The sequence below is a fragment of the Hemitrygon akajei genome, chromosome 6 (assembly GCF_048418815.1).
Source record: "Hemitrygon akajei chromosome 6, sHemAka1.3, whole genome shotgun sequence".
NCBI lineage: Eukaryota > Metazoa > Chordata > Chondrichthyes > Myliobatiformes > Dasyatidae > Hemitrygon > Hemitrygon akajei.
The window spans coordinates 13,039,334-13,058,766 of NC_133129.1; the positions used below are offsets into that span (position 1 = coordinate 13,039,334).

The window sequence follows — 19,433 nt, forward strand, 5'->3', positions numbered from 1 at the left end:
TCTTGAATAGAAGGGGATAACTACACATCCTTGCCCCATCATTGAAATGTTCCTACAACCAGTGATTTCACTTGAAGGACTCTATCTCTTTATCTCACATTCTCATTATTTACTGTTGTTCATTTATATTTGCATTTGCTCAGTTTGTTGTCTTCTGCACTCTGGTTGATCTTTCATTGATCCTGTTATAGTTACTATTCTATAGATTTGCTGAGTGTGCTCACAGGAAAATGAATCTCAGGTTTGTATATGGTGCCAGATATGTACTTTGATAATAAAATATGCTTTGAACCTCTATGTCTCAGCAATTCAGAATCAGAATCAGGTTTAATATCATTAACATATGCCGTTAAATGTGTTGCTTTGCGTAAGAAATATACTGTGTATTAAAAACAATTTAAGTAAGTAATGCAAAAGGAGAGCAAAAACAGTGAGGTAGTGTTTATGGGTTCATTGTTCCTTCAGAAACTGGTGGCAGAGGGTTCCGAAAACATTGAGTACAGTATGTGTCTTCAAGTACATCTGAATATTTCCTAAATGTTGTGAGGGTCTCTGCCTCCACCATCCTCCCAGGCAGTCAACTCCAGATTTCAACCTCCCTCTGAGTGAAAAACAAATCCACTGCCCCCCCCCCCACCCTCCCTGCCCCGAGATGCACACTGTATGATACTTGGGTAATGTAAAGTCTATTAACGCTCAGAGTGGGGTCACCTGAGCCCAGCACTCTATCCAGGCCAAGTTATTTATGCTATCATAAAATCACAAGACATAGGAGCAAATTAGGCCATTCAGCCCATCGAGTCTGCCCTGCCATTCAATCCTGGCTGATTTATTATCCTTTTCAGCCCCATTCTTCAGCCTTCTCCCCATAACCTTTGACCCACTTACTAATCAAGAACCTACCACATGTCTCATTGTTGACCAGTATTAGGTGTTTGAGATTGTTATTATGCCAGTGGTCTGCTTGGGGTCAGTTCCAAGATAATTCCTGAGTCCTTGGATTCAAATCTGTTTTGGATTGGCTGTAATTAGGTCAAGGTTGGGTTGGGTTTTAGGTTAAGAAAGGTGCCCAGTCACTCAACAATGATACAAAATAAATTTGGATTCCAGTCATCAAGATCCCTTTCTTCAAGCATACAATATTACAGCACAGTACAGGCCTTTGGCCCACAATGTTGTGCCAACCTTAGAACCTACTCCAAAAACAATCTAACTTTTCCTTTCACACAGCCATGAAGTTTTCTATCATTCATATGCCTATCTAAGAGTTTATTAAATGTCCCTAATGTATCAGCCTCAACTCAACACAGAACAATAACAGCAAACCAGCACTCTTTCACACCCTCCCAAATCCTCTTACACACAGTCTCCAACCACAGGCCGCCTCCAGACCTCTTGTCCTTGGCCCTAGACTCTCAAACTCACAGACGTAGGGTCATAAATCTTCAATCCTGACCTGAACGCCCAGAGATAGGCCTACCACCTCCTGTCGCTGGCTTGGACTTGTCCTCTACTATACAGACTCATCGACTTCAATCTTCGACCTTTTGGGCTTTCTAACTTTGGACTCGCAGAACTCTGGATATTGACTCCAGGACTTGCTGATCACAGGTTTGACCTTTGGACCTTGACCCCAGGACTCACTAATCATGGGTTTGACCTTCAAGCTTTGACCGATCTGACCTCCAAGATCGTTGGCCTTCGACTACAGAGTGCCTTGAGCCTCAAAGGAAGCAGTCAATGTGCTGGGTCTACACCTGCACCACTCCTGATAAGTGCTCTCGATCTCAAATGACAACCACCTCCACAGATGTTACCTGTTCTGCTGAGTTCCTCCAGCAGTTTGCCTTTTTTGCTGTAGATTCCTGTATCTGCAGAGTCTTGTCTGCAGGTATTGCTTGGAATGGGAGTATAGCCCTGCTGAACACATCACTGCCCATAGGTGGTGCAGCTGAGCAAGGTGAGCACTTCAGCTTCATGGCCGCCACCAGCTGGATCACATCGGTACTGCAAATTGCAGTGCCATAGAGTCATACAGCAAGGAAACAAGCCATTCGACCCATCACGTCCATGCTGATCACTAGACACCAATTCATAACAATCCCACCTTGGCCTATCAATTGGGGTTCAATTCCAGCCACTGTCAGTAAGGAGCTTGTACATGCTCTGCACGGACTCCAAGTTTGCTCCAGATGCTCCAATACCTGTCCACATTCAAGACGTATAGCTAGGGTTAGTGAGTGGTACACATCCCATGTTGATGCCAGAAGTGTAGTGACACTTGCGGGATGATAAACACACATCAAGGGTTCAAGTTCCTGGCTGCAACATCTGTGGACCTATCGTGGGCTCAACATATTAATGTGATTACAAAGAAGGCATGACAGTAGCTATACGTATTTCATTATGAGTGTGAGGAAAATTGGTACGTACTAAAGACACTCGCAAATTTCTACAGATGTACAGAGGAGCATCCTAACTGGTTGCATCTCCGTCTGGTATGGAGGGGCCACGGCACAGGATTGGAAAAAGCTGCAGAAAATTGTAAGCTCAGCCATCTCCATCATGGGCGTGAGCATACCCAGCATTGAGGCTACCTTCAAAAGGCGATGCCTCGAGAAGGCGGCATCCATCATTGACCCCATCATCCAGGACATGTCCTCCTCTCATTGCTCCCATCAGGAAGGAGGTACAGGAGCCTGAAGGCACACACTCAATGATTCAGGAAAAGCTTCTTCCCCTCCAACATCAGATTTCTGAATGGACAATGAACCATGAACACTTCCTCAGTATTTTCTCCCTCTCTTTTTGCACTACTTACTTGATTTCCTATTTTATATATACATCATAATTTATAACTTTTATTATTACATATTGAAATATACTGCTACAAAACAGCAAACTTCACAACAATGCCATTGATATTACCTGATTCTCCCCAACACAATCCCTGCTGATTTGATTTGATGCAAACTCCGAATTTCATTGTTTGTTTTGATGTACGTAACAAGTTACTCTAATCATTAAAATGCTGTCAGCGACTCTGTCTTCACCAGCCGTGGGTCTCAGGGACTCACCCCTCTCTGGATGAGAAAGGAACCTCCCAGATCCCTCTATACCTCTGCTCCCTTCCATATCATGAGGATAGGTAGGGTGAGCTAGGAGTGAAGGAAGATGAGATGTAACTTGATAGAGGTGTACAAGGTTATTTGAAAGGAGGCATAGGCAGTGCCATTTTCCCCAGAGAACATCTGTTTAAGGCAGCAGTTCCCAACCTGGGGTCCTGGTCCCTCAGTTAATGGTAAGGCTCCATGGCATAAGAAAGGTTGGGAACGCCAGGTTTAAGGTAAATGGAGGAATGTTTAGTGGAGATGTCAGATGTAGGTTATTTCTACAAAGAGAGTGATGGGTGCCTGGAATGCCCTGCAGGGGATGGTGTTAGAAGCTGATACAATACAAACATTAAAAAGACTAATAGGCACATAGATGTAAGAAAAATGGAGGGTTGTGGGCTGTGTAGGTGGAAGGGTAAATTGTGTAGATTGATCATGGGTAGCACATACAAAATGCTGGAGGAACTCAGCAGGTCAGGCAGCATCAACTTGGGGGGTGGGTGCAAGAAAAACAATTGATGTTTCGGGCAGAGACCCGTCATCAGGATTGATTGTGGAGCAGGTTTATAGAGGACCACAACCCTGTTGTGGTTTGGAGGCTTGTGTGCCTCAATGACCCGGAGAGCTACATTGGCTGGAGTCAGGACTTTATGCCTTGGCTCTTGGTAGGGTCACCCATGCCAAACAGGTCAAAGGGGAGAGGCCAGAGTAAGAGTGATCCACAGGTCCTCCATGTTCAGGTGTTCCGCTATCAACCCTGACTGGTCAAATAAAACTATTATGGAAACAGTAATGAAGAAACCTTCTGTATCTGAGTGCAATGGCATTCCTGAGTCTCCACCCAGGATTTGCTTTGCTGATGCTGAACTACGTCTGGGGCACCTTAGAGAAAATGGCCAAGGACAGGGATGGACAACCTTCAATGCTGCCCTAACCGCCAGTGGGGTACCAGGCAGTAAGTAAGGTTTATATAGCCAAGCACAGCATCGTGGGCTGCAGAGCTTATACTGTGCTCCACTATGTTCTTACAGTACTGGGCAAAAGTCTTAGGCACAGTACTGTAGTAATTTTATGTGTTGCACTGTACTGCTGCCACAAAAAAACAAATTTATGGCATATGTGAGTGATGCTAATCCTGATTCTGATATGGGACTCTGTTGTGGACTGAGAGTGGGAAGGGGGCAGGGAGAGGGGACTCATGGTTGGGAAAAGGGGAAGGGAGAGGGGAGGGAGTGGGAAGTACCAGAGAGACATTCTATAATGATCAATAAACCAATCGTCTGGAATCAGATGACCAGGACTGGGTGTGTCTGCACAGGCACCAACACCACCCCCCCCCCCAACTCCCACCCCCACCTCTGGCACTCCTTCACTGCCACCTGTCTCATGCCCCTCCCATGGCACTCCACCTTCGCTATTCTTAACCATCTTTTGCTCCCGCTGGAACTACAAACTCACTCTCCGCTCTATGCTGACAAATACAGTATTGTGCTGCAACTTGGTACACAGGGCAGTAACAAATTTTACCAATTTTTAATCAAAACACAATAGAGAGCACCCTATTTTTTGACTGTAACACTCACAAAGTGCTGGAGGAACTCAGCAGGTCAAGCAGCATCTATGGAAATGAATGAACAGTCGACGTTTTGGGCTGAGACATTTCTTCACTGGAAAGGAAGGGGCAAAACACCAGAATAAAAAGATGGGGCGAGGGGAAGGCAGACTGCCTAGAAGGCGATAGGTGAAGCCAGGTGAGTGGAGGAGGGGGGATGAAGTGAGAAGCTGGAGGTGATAGGAGAGAAGAGTGGATCATGGGAGGAAGGGAAGGAAATGGGGCACTAGGGGGAGGTGATAGGCAGATGAGGAGAAGAGGTAAGGGGGGGGACCAGAGGGAAGGAGGGGGGGAAATCGATGTTCATGCTGTCAGGTTGGAGGTTACCCAACTGGAATATGAGGTGTTGCTTCTCCAGCCTGAGAGAGGCAGTAGAGGAGGCCATGGACTGACATGTTGGAATGGGAATGGGGATTGGAATTAAAATGGTTAGCCACTGGGGAATCACACTTCCTGCAGATGGAGTGAAGATGCTCGATAAAATTTATGTTGGGTCTCACCAATGTAGAGGAGCCCTGGATACAGTAGACAGATTTGCAGGTGAAGTATGCCTCACCTGGAAGGACTGGTTGTGGCCCTGATTGGAGGTGGGGTAAGAGGTGAATGGGCAGGTGAAGCACTTCTTCTATTTCCAGTAGTAAGTGCCAGGAGGGAAATTAGTGGGGAGGGACGAATGGACAAGGGAATCCCAGAGGGAGAGGTCCCTGTGGAAAGTGGAAGGGTTGGTAGGGGAGAGGAGGCAAAGTTGTGTTTTATGATAGAATCCCGGTGAAAATGGTGAATTATTTGCTGGATGTGGAGGCTATTTACACTTGGTACACAGGATTATAACAAACTTGGCCACAGAAAATAACTTATCCTTTTGACTGTCACTTGGTATACAGAACAATAATAAACAACATAAACCTGATTCTGATACAATTGCTTTTGACAGTAACAAGTAATGGAAGGCGTCCTGTGTGAGCACAATGTTCAAGGTGACCTACCTTTAGACCTCCACAGCTCTGGCAGGCAGTGGTGAATGGCGGCCCTGTTCCGAGCTCACAGCTCTCACACTGCAGCACTGAAATGCCGGGGCCACCCCCGGGCTCTCCCGCCTGGCCCGTGGGTCTCAGCCGTAGCCAGGCCGCCAGGAAGTCCGCAGGGATCTCTCCGCCCGAGTCGCCCGCGCCTTCGGGAGCCGCCGCCTGCTCAGCCGGGCCGGGAGCGGACAGGACGCTGCGGGGTGTGTCGTAGTGATGGTGCGAGGGGGCAGAAGGTCGACCGTACTCGAGGCCGGGGCTCCTGGGTGCCCGCAGAGAGGGCAGGCTGAGCTGCGAGCCGAAGTCGTCGGCCAGGCTGCCGGCGCACGACGAGGAGGAGAAGCTTCCCGTGGCGAAGCCGCTGTCCGACGAGCTCTGCCGGCCCACCTCCTGCAGCTTGCGGGGGCGCGGCGGCTTGGTAGCGGGGGCCAGAGGGGGAGGAGGCGGGAGGTGGGGGGCGACCCCAGTCCCGGCTCCCCTCAGACCCCCTCTCCCCGCTGTCTCCATCAGAGGCATCTCCTCGACCAAGCCCGGTGGCCTGGAGGCCGGTGGCGGTGGCATTAGCAGCATTGGGTCCGGGGGGCCACCAGCCACTGGCTGCTCTGGCCACAGGGTGAGGCGGCTGCCCACACTGGCACTGTCTGACTGGCTGGTGTCTGAGGACTCAGTCGAGCTGGAAAGGCTTCGGTCGTCTCCTGCAATGGGCACATCGAGGGGGAGATGGGAAAGAGGGTGGGCGGGGTTGTGCATGAGTGGGGAGTGGGGATGAGGGTGAGAGAAGGGGAAGAGAGGGAGTGAGAGAAAGGGACAGGAGTGAGGGGGTGGGCAGTGCAGGGGGAAAGGGTTGAGGGGGAAGAGATGGGGTGGGGGAGAGATGGAGTGGAGGGAAAGAGAGGAGGTGGAGAGGGGTTGGGGTAGAGGGGTGGAGAGGGAGAAGGGGTAGAGAGGGGGTGGAGAGGTGGAAGGGGGGAGAGAGGGGGCAGGGTGGAAGAGAGGAGCGTCAGCTGAGAACCCACGGAGCCACATGCCACTGTGTATTCTTCCCAGATTGTTTACAGTAATATCGATTCCCTCCCCACCATTCCCTCCTCCTTCCCTTCCCGCACCTTATCAATTTCTGCAGCTACAGAGCCGGGGTTCAGTCCCAACCTCCAGTGCTGTCGGTCCATAGCTGGTGGTCAGTGGTGACTCAATGGGCCAAAGGGCCTGTTCCCCTGCTGTATCTATTAACTATTGATCCAAAAGCCATGAGACAACGAAGGGTTCTGGTGACATGGTCATCACTGCAGCTCAATAAAATAGGCTAATTATTGTACAACCAGCTTTCACAAGTAACACTGTAATAGTGTCAGATAAAGTGCTCGAATGAAGATAAACATGAGGAGCATATAACACAAAACCTGGCCCTTCAGTCCATCATTCATCCAGTAGCATCCTGAATGTCTGGAGGGCCCATTCCTGTGCAGGCATTTGACCCTTGACCCAACTCACCCAGGCTGACCGAGGTTCGACGTTCTTACCTCCACTGCTGTGCCGACTGGACTGTGACAGAATACTTAATCGTTTCTCCAGCTCTTGGGCCTCGTAGCTGATCCTCTCCTCGATGGAGGCTGGGCTTATACTGGGATCTGCAATGCGATGGGAGAGAGTAGGTTTCCAAGTGCACTCGGCTGGCCTTCATTCTCAGTTTTCCATCTTCTGTATGTAACACATTGACCAGCTTATCAAAAATCCCCAGCTGTTCCCAGACTGAGTGCCCAGTACATTAACCATCCAATATTAGGGTAGCTGATGGGTTCAAAGTTCGAAGTACATTCATTATCAAAGTATGTAAACTCAGGGTACTTGGAGACTAATGATAAAGTAAGTCAATGTCAGCATGGTTTCTGTGAAGTGAAACCTTGCCTGAAAAATCTGTTAGAGTTCTTCGAGGATGTAACAAGCAGGGTGGACAAAGGAGAGGCAGTGGATGTCATTTACTTGGATTTTCAGAAGGTGCCACATGTGAGGTTGCTTAACAAGATTAAATCCTATGGCATTACAGGAAAGATATGGATACAGGCATGGATAGCATATTAGCTGACAGGCGGGAGGCAGCGAGTGGGAATAAATGCGGCTTTTTCTGGTTAGCTGTGAATGACTGCTGGTGTTCCTCAGAGGTCAGTATTGGGACCACTACTTTTCACGTTGTTTGACAATGATCTGGATAATGGAATTGATGGATTTCTGGTAAAGTTTGCAGATGATACCAAGATAGGGGGAGGGATAGATAGTGCTGAGGAAACAATGTGATTGCAGCAAGACTTAGACAGATTGGAAAGATGAGCAAAAAAGTGGCAGATGGAATACAGTGTTTGGAAATGTATGATAATGCATTTTGGTAAAAGGAACAATTATCCAATTGGGGAGAAAATTCAAACATCAGAGGTGCAAAGGGACTTAGGAGCCCTTATGCAAGACTCCCAGAAGGTTAATTTACAGATTGAGTCTGTGTTAAAGAAGGCAAATGCAATGTTGGCATTTATTTCAAGGGGAATAGAATATAAATGCAAGGAGATAATGCTGAGCCTTTATAAGCCACTGGTCAGGCTGCACTTGGAGTATTGTCAACAGTTTTGGGCCCCATATCTCAGAAAGGATGTGTTGTCATTGGAGAGAGTCCAGAGGAGGTTCACGGGGATGATTACAGGAATGAAAGGGTTAACATAGGAGCATTTGGCAGCTTTGGGCCTGTACTCACTGGAATTTAGAACAATGTGGGGAGACCTCACTGGAACTTACCAAATGTTGAAAGGACTAGATAGTGTGGATGTGGAGAGGGTGTTTCCTCTGGTGTGGGGTATTCAGAACCAGAGGGCACAGCCTCAAAATTAAGGGGCGACCCTCTAGTATAGAGGTAAGGTTTTTAGTCAGAGAGTGCTGAATCTGTATAATGCTCTGCCATAGACTGCAGTGGAGGCCAAATCCTTGGGTATGTTTAAAGCAGAAATTGATAGTTTCAAAGGATATGGAGAGAAGCCAGGTGTATGCGGTTGAATGGGATCTAGAATCAACCATGATAGAATGGCAAAGTGAACTCGATGGGCTGAATGGCCTAATTCTGCTCCTAATTCTTATGGTCTTATATATTATACAACCTTGAGACGCATCTCCTTACAGGCAGCCACAAAACAAAGAAACCCAATGATGGTTCTGAGCCTGTATTCACTAGAACTCAGAAGAATGAGGGGTGACCTCATTGAAACCTATCGAATGGTGAAAGGCCTCGACAGAGTGGATTTGGATAGGATGTTTCCTATGGTGGGAGAGTCTCAGACCAGAAGACACAGCCTCAGAACAGAGAGGCGTCCTTTTAGAACAGGGATGAGGAGGAATTTCTTCAGCCAGAGAGTGGGGAATCTGTGGAAATCTTTGCCACTGACAGCTTAGGAGGCCAAATCTTTTATGTATATCTAAAGCAGAGGTTGATAGATTGGTCAGGGCATGAAGGGATACAGAGCAAAGGCAGGAGATTGGGGCTGAGAGGGAAACTGGTTCAGGCAGAGTAGACTAATTGGCCAAATGGCCTAATTCTGCTGCTGTCTTATGATCCTATGGTCTTATAGAATCTATTACCAAAAAGAAAAACAGTCAAGCACACAATGTGCAGGAAAAACAAACTGTACAAATAACAGCAGTCAGCAAGTACCACCCAGAAGTGAAGCTCACTAAAGTGAGTCCACAGCCACGAAGCCAGTCATCTCTGCAGCAGAACCAAGAGCCCGTTAGTTGCAGGCCACAGCCTTACTTCTGCACAGAGACAGTGAGCTGAACACTGGCCCATCCCTTGCCTCGAGCCCAGGCGCCCTGACCTTTTCAACCTGGCCCAGCACTTAAATTAGCCAAACCTCAAGTCTTCTTCACTCTCGGAACCAGGTCCGGGCCCCACCACCTCGACTCTGCGTCATCTCTGTTCTGCCAAATCGAACCGCCTCCAAGTCCACTCCAGCAACTGCCAGTCATTGGCTTGTTCCCTGCTGTCGGGCCCAGGCCCCACTGCCTCAATCCAGCCTGTACCTTCGAGGCTTCAGTTCACACCGCAAAAATGCCAGGTCAAAAGCTCAGCTCCATAAGGAAAGTCACAAGCTGTTGATTGTGGTGATCGGATCCAAGGAAAAAGTGTGATTAATATAGTAATTTATAGTTTTGTTTGCTATCAGCAAATCATCACCAGTGGTGTCTTTTTTTTTAATTTTTTTATTAGTTTTTCAAAACATTTTACAAAATTAAAAACCCCAAATCCCAATGAGGAGCATTAATACAGTGCAAAATTAAGCATACAATAACAATATGCTACAAAGGAAGAGAATTTAACAAAAAAAGCACCTAAATTAAAGACAAGTGAGCTTAGTGTCCTCCCCAAGCCCCACAACACAAGAAAAAAAAACAACAACTCCAGACCAACCACCACACAATATAAAGAGTATAAGTCAGGACAATCAAACTCCCAGACCGTGAATACACTTAGCAACAGAGGATAATAATGCCTACTACCAGACAAAAAAGGGAGCTGAAAGCAAGGGACCGAAAAGAAGAGAAAAAAAAAAGAAAAAAAACCCTAGTCAAGGGGAAGGTTATGAAAGTACTCGATAAAAGGTCCCCAGACCTTATGGAACTTTAGATCTGAATTAAGAACTGAATAATGAATTTTTTCGAGGTCCAAGCAGGCCATAATTTCGTTAAGCCATTGCGCATGAGTGGGCGGGGCAACATCTCTCCATCTAAGGAGGATCAAGCGTCTCGCCAGAAGAGAGGCAAAGGATAGTATTCGGCATTTGGTTGGACCCAGACATAAATCTGTCTCGCCCCAAAAACCGAACAGAGCAATTAAGGGGTTAGGTTCTAGGTGCTGATTCAGAATACCCAATAATGTAGTGAAGACATCTTTCCAGAATTTCTCCAAGCTAGGACAGAACCAGTACATATGGATGAGAGAGGCCACGCCCCTCTTGCATTTATCACAGAGCGGACTAATGCTAGGGTAGAATCGAGATAGTTTAGATTTAGACATATGGGCTCTATGAACAATCTTAAACTGTAAGAGGCAATGGCGAGCACAAAGGGAGGTTGAGTTAACCGATTTGAGAACTGAGTCCCAGCTCTCCTCGGATAAGGAGATATTTAAATCCTGCTCCCAGGCCATTTTAATTTTATCCACAGGGGCCTGTCGTAAGGCTGCTAGTTTATCTCGGATAATTGATATTAAACCTTTACCTAGTGGATTAATGGAAAGAAATAGGTCCATAGCATTTTTCGCAGGCATTTCAGGAAAGTTAGGAATTAAAGGAGCAGTAAAGTGTCGGATTTGGAGATATCTGAAAAAGTGAGCGTTAAGCAGGTTGCACTTAACAGAGAGCTGCTGAAAAGAAGCGAAGCGATTATCAATGAAGAGATCTTCAAAATGTCTAATGCCCTTCCTGTACCAACATGGAATGCTGAATCGTACGTAGTAGGTAAAAAAAGGTGATTGTGTGCGACAGGGCTAGAAATGGAAAACCCCCGGAAACCATAGCATTTCCTGAACTGAGCCCATATACGCAAAGTGTGTCTAACCAGAGGATTAGCTATTGATCTGGGCAGACTGCTAGGGAGTGCAGAGCCAAGAAGTGCAGAGATAGATAATTCTTTAGTGGAGCTCAACTCCATTGCCACCCAGTTAGGGCACTCGGGTTGACCGTGGAAGAAAGACCAGAAGGCAGCACAACGTATATTAGCTGCCCAGTAATATAAGCGAAAGTTAGGTAAAGCCATGCCACCCTCTTTTTTAGATTTTTGGAGGTGGATTTTATTAATTCTAGAGCGCTTATTCTGCCACAGATATGACAAAATAATAGAGTCTAAGGAATCAAAAAAAGATTTAGGAATAAAAATTGGGATAGATTGAAATAAGTATAAGAATTTGGGGAGAACATACATTTTGACGACATATTGGGTCAAATTTTTCTAAGACTGCAAAAAGGTAGTTCCACTCTATACGATCAAATGCTTTCTCCACATCAAGGGAGATAACACATTCAGGAGTCCCAGTTGGAACTGAGTATAAAATATTAAATAGACGCCGAATGTTAAAAAAAGGGAGACAGTTTTTAATAAAGCCTGTTTGGTCATCAGAGATAATGGAGGGAATAACGGTTTCTAATCTATGAGCCAACACTTTAGCTAAGATCTTTACATCAACATTGAGCAGAGAGATCGGCCTGTACGAGGAACACTCTGTTGGGTCTTTGCCCTTTTTTAAAAGAAGAATAATAGATGCCTCATTGAAAGAGGGTGGCAATTTGCCGTAATTAAACAAGTCAGATAATACTGAAAGTAACTGAGGAGAAAGAAGTGAAGAGAATGATTTATAAAATTCCACAGGGAACCCATCAGGTCCAGGAGATTTCCCTGAGGACAGTGCAGAAATTGCAAAATATATTTCTTCTGATGATATAGGCGCATTGAGTTTGGCTTTGAAATCAGATGAAAGTGAGGGGATATTCAGATTCTGTAAAAATTGATCCACAGAGATATTGTCATTCAGAGATTCAGAGGAATAAAGCCGAGAATAAAAAATTTTAAATGCGTCATTAATTTCTAAATGATCCGATGTAAAGTCTCCGTTCTCCTTCTGGATCTTTGTAATATGTTGTTTGGCTTTGGAACGCCTCAGCTGATTGGCTAGGAATTTACCAGACTTATCTCCATGAATGTAAAAGCGACTTGCTTTCGAGAAGTTGGCGTTCGACAGGTTGAGTGGACAGAAGGTTAAATTTAGTTTGGAGTTCAACGCGCTTCTTGTATAATTCAGGGTTCTTAGTTTGGGCATATATTTGATCCAAATCTTTAATCTGGTTAATGAGGTCTGCTCGATCTGCACGGGATCTTCTATTGAGATTTGCTGTGTAAGAGATTATTTGACCCCTCAGATATGCTTTCATGGCATCCCAGACAATCTGGGATGGCACTTCAGGTGATGTATTAGTGTTAAAATAAAAGGTTATCTGATCCTTAATAAATTTTACGAAATCATCATCCGATAATAAAGTTGAATCAAACCGCCAGTGTCTATTCCTCTGAGGGAGACCAGGAAAGTTCAGAGAGAGGGTAATTGGGGCATGGTCAGAAATCAGTATACTCTGATAGTCACAAGAGTGGGCAAATGGGATAAGTTGGTTATCGAGTAAGAAATAGTCAATTCTAGTGAAGGTATGGTGAACATGTGAGAAAAAAGAATAATCTCTCTTCGTAGGATGGAGGAAACGCCATATATCAGAGATACCAAAATTAGAGAGAAACGATTGAATAGCTAAGGCAGATTTAGTAGGTGATCTGGTAACAGAGGACGATCGGTCCAGTTTAGGATCCAACCAACAGTTGAAGTCACCACCCAGTATAAGAGAGTATGAGTTTAAGTCTGGTAGTGAGGAAAAAAACCGTTCAAAAAAGTTAACATCATCAAAGTTGGGGGCATACAGGTTTGCTAGTGCAACTTTAGTGTTATATAGTTTACCAGAAACAATAATAAAATGGCCATTTGTATCAGATATTTTATTATGGAGTTCAAAAGGAATATTTGAGTTAATAAGAATGGAAACTCCCCTAGCTTTAGCGGCAAAGGATGAATGAAAATGCTGACCCACCCACTTTGACAGAAGCCGGGAGTTATCAAAACAACGAATATGAGTTTCTTGGAGGAAAGCAATGTCAGCTTTGAGTTGTTTGATATGTGAGAATACCTTCCTCCTTTTAACAGGGTGGTTCAATCCCTTTACATTCCAGCTCACGAATTTAAGTGCACTAGCCATTATCAATTACTAATGCATAAAAGGCAGCAGGCATATAAAAAGTCAAGCAGTACAATAGCAGTCTGGGAGCAGAGATGTAAACATAGATTCGTAAAATCAAAACATATACATGTCCTGAGCAATAAAGAGAAACAATAAATACAGTGAGTGATGTTGGAACCGGAAAACCCACCCCATCCACACAACCCAAAACTAGACGGCTACCAAAACAAGTAGCTAGCTCTACCAAAAAAATTAACCCAAATACAACTTCCAGATCTGTGTCATTAACAGCAGTTCCGTATAAATACTATAGCAAATAGTAACTAGTTTATGCACTAGAAAACATAACTACAGATTAGAACATCTTCTGCAGAAATATAAAACTTAATACAGAGAAAATCGGAAGAAAACCAAAACTAACCTACCCGCGAAAAATTATAGAAGAATAAAGTAAGAGAAAGGGAAAAAAAAGGTAAGAAAGAAAAAGAAAAAAGAAGAGGAAGGGGTAAATTATAAATTCAAGACGAGTATTTATCAACCATTTACAGAGAAGGGAGAAAAAAATTCAGAGATTAGAAAAAAGGGGTGAAGAAAAGAAAAAAGATAAAATAAATAAATATTTTTAAAAAAGGAAAAATAAATCAGCAATTAAACTGAACCAACAAACAGGGAGGCCTTCACTAAAGACTTCAAACCTCCAAAACAAGTTAGAGTTAGTTGTAGAACTCTGTAGGTAAAGTTATACAAGAATAAAAATAGATTGCACACACACCAAATCCCGGGAGAGATTGTCAACAGCCCTTAAAGTTTCAATGAATAATGTCTGAGTGATTCAAGTGAAGTCCGAGTCCAGAGAAAGTAATTTTACTACGAGGAGTACTTATCCACCATTTTAGGAGGTCCGATCAGATTCCGAAGATGACTGGATAGCCGGAAGACTTGCCACAAACACTTCAGCTTCCTTCGCTGATTTGAACCACTTGTATTTCCTGGTATTAAGCTTGATTCGTAGATCGGCAGGATTGCGAAGAGAAGGTTTGAAACCACGATCAAAAAGTACTTTCATTGCGCCTTTAAACTCAGCGCGCATCTTTAAGGTCTGGGGTGCAAAATCTTCCACAAAGCGAATGGTTGTATCCTGGAAAGGAAAAGACCCCCTGCGACGCGCCTCTACAATCAGACTGTGTTTTACCTGGTATTGATGGAAACACAAGACTACTGGTTGCGGACAGGAGCCCAGAATTCCGGGGGGAACGTAAACTCTGTGTGCCCGTTCGAGCTCGGGCGGCTTCGGAAGCAAATCTTTCCCGAATATCTCACAGAGAAACTCGGTGAAAAACTTCACGGTTGATCCCTTTTCGGTCGCCTCTGGCAATCCAAGAATTCTGATATTGCAGCGTCTGCTGCGATTTTCGAGATCCACCATTTTGGAAAGAAGTTTGTTAGATTTTTCCTCTAAGCTGGAACAGAGAGTCTCCAAGTATCGAACACGACTTTCTAAATCTTCAGAAGTCGAATCGATGCGAGATAAGTGTTCAGCATGTTTGTCCACTTTATCGTTGATCCGATCCAGTTTGTCTTCTAACTGTTTGAAAGCGGTTTTAAATTCCTTTAACATTTCGTCTCGGAGCTTTCCGAGCACAACCAGCATCTCGTCCGAAGGGGTCATAGCTTCTTTTCTCCCGGATTTAGAACTCTTGCTAGACATTGTAAGTTAGATATATTCACAGGCAAGTAAGAGATACCGAAATAATTCCTAACTAAGGTTTAAAAAATGGAGACATTTAGTGCAAAGATAGCGACAGTAACGGAACAAAAGTTCGGAGCAGCTAAACAATCGCCATCTTACCGGAAGTCTCCAGTGGTGTCTTAAACCAGAATTGGAGAGAAGGTTTGAAATTTCCCATGGATCAATATCTGGCTCAATCATTATGAAACAGTTCCCATTAGGTGTGGATACAAATATTTATTTTATTTATTTATTCATTAATTTAAAGATACAGTGCAGAACAAGCCCTTCCAGCCATACAGCACCGTAACCGATCTATCTAACTCTAGCCTAAACATGGGACAATTTACAATTTACAACCTACTAGCTGGTTTGTCCTTGGACTGTGAGAGCAAACTGGAGCACCTGGAGGAACCAATCACGGGAGACCATACAAACTCCTTACAGACAGCCCCAGTATTGGAATGCTGGACACCACAAGCTGTAACAGCTTCACACTAACTGCTACACAACTGTGGCAGCCTAGAATAGATCCAGAGGAGGCTCAGGAAAAAGATCTGAGTAAAGCAACGTGCATAACAAGCTGGAGGGACTCAGCAGATCCGGCAGCATTCATGGAAATGAATAATCAGTAGGCATTTCAGGCCAAGACCCTTCTTCAGGACTGGGATGGTGGAGGGGGGGGTAGATGCCTGAATTTAACAGTGGGGGTTGGCTGGATGGTGATAGGTGAAGCCAGGTGGGTGAGAAAAGTCAAAAGCTGGAGAGGAAGGAATCTGATAATAGAGGAGAGTGGACAGTAGGAGAAAGGGAAGGAGGAAGGAAACCAGGGGAAATCAATAGGCAGGTAAGAAGAACTGAAAGGTCAGAGTGGAAAATGGGGGGGTGAGATTCGTTCACTGGAAAGAGAAATCTAAATTCATGCCATCAGGTTGGAGAGTAACCAGACGGTGTTGTTTCTCCGACCTGATGGTGGCTTCATCTTGGCACAAGAGAAGGCCACGGACTGACATGTTGGAGTGAGAATTGGAATTAATATGTTTGGCATTGGGAAGTCCCTCTTTTGCAGATAGTGCAGAGGTGGTTGACAAAGCTGGGTCTTACCAATGTAGAGGAGGCCAAATCAGGAACACCGCTCTTTATATGACAAGCCATTCAATCCTGGAATCATTTTCGTGAACCTCCTTGGAACCCTCCAGTTTCAGCACATCCTTTCCAAGGTAAGGGCCCAAACCTGCTCACAATATTCCAAGTGAGGCCTCACCAGAGCTTTATAAAGTCTCAAAATTACTTCCTTGCTTTTATATTCTAGTCCTCTTGAAATAAATGCTAACATTGCATTTGCCTTCCTCACCACAGACTCGACCTGCAAATTAACCTTTAGGGAATCCTGCACAAGGACTCCCAAGTCTTTTTGCACCTCAGTTTTTTTTGTATTTTCTCTCCATTTAGAAAATGATCAACCCTTTCATTTCTTCTACCAAAGTGCATGACCGTACGCTTGCCAACACAGTATTCCAAATGCCATTTCTTTGTCCATTCTCCTAATCTGTCTAAGTCCTTCTGTAGCCTCTCTACTTCCCCAAAACTACCTGCTCCTCCAGCTTTCTTCATATCATCTGAAAACTGCAACAAAATCATCGATTCCATCATTCAAATCATTGACATATAACGTAAAAAGAATCGGTCCCAACACAAACCCTTGTGGAACATCACTAGTCACTGGCAGTCAACCAGAAAATGCTCCCTTTATTCCCATTCTTTGCCTCCTGCCATTCAGCCACTACTTTATCCATGCTAGGATCTTTCCTGTAATGCCATGGGCTTGTAGCTTGTTAAGCAGCCTTGTCAAAGGCCGAGGAAAATCCAAGTACACAACATCAACCAATTCTCCTTTGTCTATACTACTTGTTATTTCTTCAAAGAATTCCAAAATATTTGTCAAGCAAGATTTTCCCTTGAGGAAACCATGCTGACTATTGCTGATTTTATCATGTGCCTCCAAGTACCCTGAGACCTCGTCCTTAATAATTGACTCCAACATCTTCCCAACCACTGAGGTCAGACTAACCAGTTTCCTATAGTTTCCTTTCTTCTGACTCTCTCCCTTCTTGAAGGAAGGAGTGACATTTCCAATTTTCCAGTCTTCTGGAACCATTCCAGAATCTAGTGATTCTTCAAAGATCATTACTAATGCCTTCATGATCTCTTCAGCCACTTCTTTCAGAACCCTGGGGTGTAGACCATCTGGTCCAGGTGACTTGTCTACCTTCAGACCTTTCAGTTTTCCAAGAACCTTCTGTCTAGTTATTGTAGCTTCACACACTCCATGCCCCCTGACACCCGAAAATTCCACCATACTGCTAGTGTCCTTCACAGTGAAGTGAAGACTGATGGAAAATACTTATTTGGTTTATCCGTTATTCTATTGTCCCCCATTACTCCCTTATAAAAGATGATGGTAGACAGTTTGAATCCAGAGAGCTTGAGAAAGGGGAGGGAGGTGTCAGAGATAGACAAGTGAATTTAAGGGCAGGGTGGAAGTTAGAGGCAATGTTGATAAAATTGGCGAGCTCAGCATGGGTGCATGAAACAGCACCAATACAGTTGTCAATATAGCAGAGGTACAGCCCTCAAGTTTCGAGATGTGGGAGGAGCTGAAGGAAAAATCGTTAAAGGTGACAGACAGAGGAGATTGGTGGTGAAGAGGATTAGTTAGTTCTTTTGTCAAGAAAGAGGCAGAGAGCTTTGAGGCTGATGCACCATCAATAACTCTCGGAGATGTGAGGTGAGATATAGGCTTTATTGGCTGGAAGAAAGAACAAGCAGCAATTGACCACCATACTACATCCTGGAGACTGAGGCCAGGGCTCAGGCTCCAATCGCCTTTATACCGGGGTCTGTGGGAGGAGCCACGGTCAGTGGGAGGAGCCACAGGAGCAGTCAGCGGGGGGGGGCGTGTCCAGACAGGTATATGCAGTTCACCACAGAGGCCTTCTTGATGGGGGTTATGTGTATAGGAACTGAACAGCCATGGTGAAGATGAGGTGATCAGTGTCAGGGAATTGAAAGCTACTGAGAAGTTTGAGGGCATGAGAAGTGTTGCGGATGTTGATGGGAAGGGACTGAACCAAGGGGGACGGAATGGAATCGAGATATGAGCTCACAAGTTCAGTGGGGCAGGAGCCGGCAGAGACAACAGGCCTAGCTGGACAGTCCAGTTTGTGGATCGTAGGTTGAAGATTAGAAGCAAGCAGTGCAGGGTAAGGGAACTATAAGGTTGGTGGCAGTGGATGGGAGTTCTCCGGAGTCGACGAGGACAGTGATGGTGTAGAGGGGGATCCACCTCGAAGGGTAGGTATGAGGAGGTATCTGAGAGTTGCTGCCTGGCCTCAGCAAGGTAGAGGTCAAGCACCACACTTCAACAGCACCCCCTTTGTCTGTGTGTTTGATGGTGAGGTGGGATGGGGGGGAGAGAGCGGAGGGGAATGCATTTGTAAGGGGTCAAGCTAGAGGAGAAGAGAGGAGTGCTGAAGTCGAGATGGTTTATGTTTCATCGATAATTCGAGATGAAAAGATCTAGAGCAGGTAGAGAATCAGGGTAGGGTGTCCAAAAAGAAAAGGACGGTGGGAGTTTCTTCCAAGGAATGAATGGTTTGATGTTTGATGTCTCTGGGCCTGTACTCATTACCTCAGTATTTTTCCCTCTCTTTGCACTACTTAATTAATTTTTTTAATGTATATTTATTGTAATTTATAAATGTTATTATGTATTGCAATGTACTGCTGCTGCAAAATTTAAAAAATGACATATGCCAGTGATATTAAACCTGATTCTGATAATCGGAGTTCAAAAGGATGAGAGCAGTGGGGAATCTTAGTGAAACATACCGGACCCCGAAAGGCCTGGATAGAGTGGACACGAAGAGGATCTGAGAGCACATCCGCAGAATAAAGGGAGGTTCATTTAGAACTTAGATATGAGGCGAAATTTCTTCAGCCAGAGGGCGGTGAATCTGTGGAGTTCAGAGGGCAAGTCAGTGAAAAGGGGGTTTTCACTGTACCTTGTGACAATAGTAATAAACCAATATCAAAATATCTGCGGAGCTGAATGGCCTAATTCTGCTCCTGTGTCTTATGTTTCAGTAA

The 19,433-nt window shown here is 44.9% G+C and overlaps 1 protein-coding gene across 3 annotated transcripts in view; it reads right to left on the reverse strand.

Moving 5' to 3' along the window:
- dok7b (docking protein 7b) overlaps positions 1–19,433 on the reverse strand; it is a 112,347-nt gene that overhangs the window by 36,092 nt on the left and 56,822 nt on the right. For all 3 annotated transcript variants that reach the window (XM_073047899.1, XM_073047898.1, XM_073047900.1), the window contains exons 6-7: positions 7,268–7,375; positions 5,712–6,442 (exon numbers count right to left, since the gene is read on the reverse strand). In XM_073047899.1, coding sequence (XP_072904000.1) covers positions 5,712–6,442; positions 7,268–7,375 — 839 coding nt within the window. The remainder of the gene's footprint in view (positions 1–5,711; positions 6,443–7,267; positions 7,376–19,433) is intronic.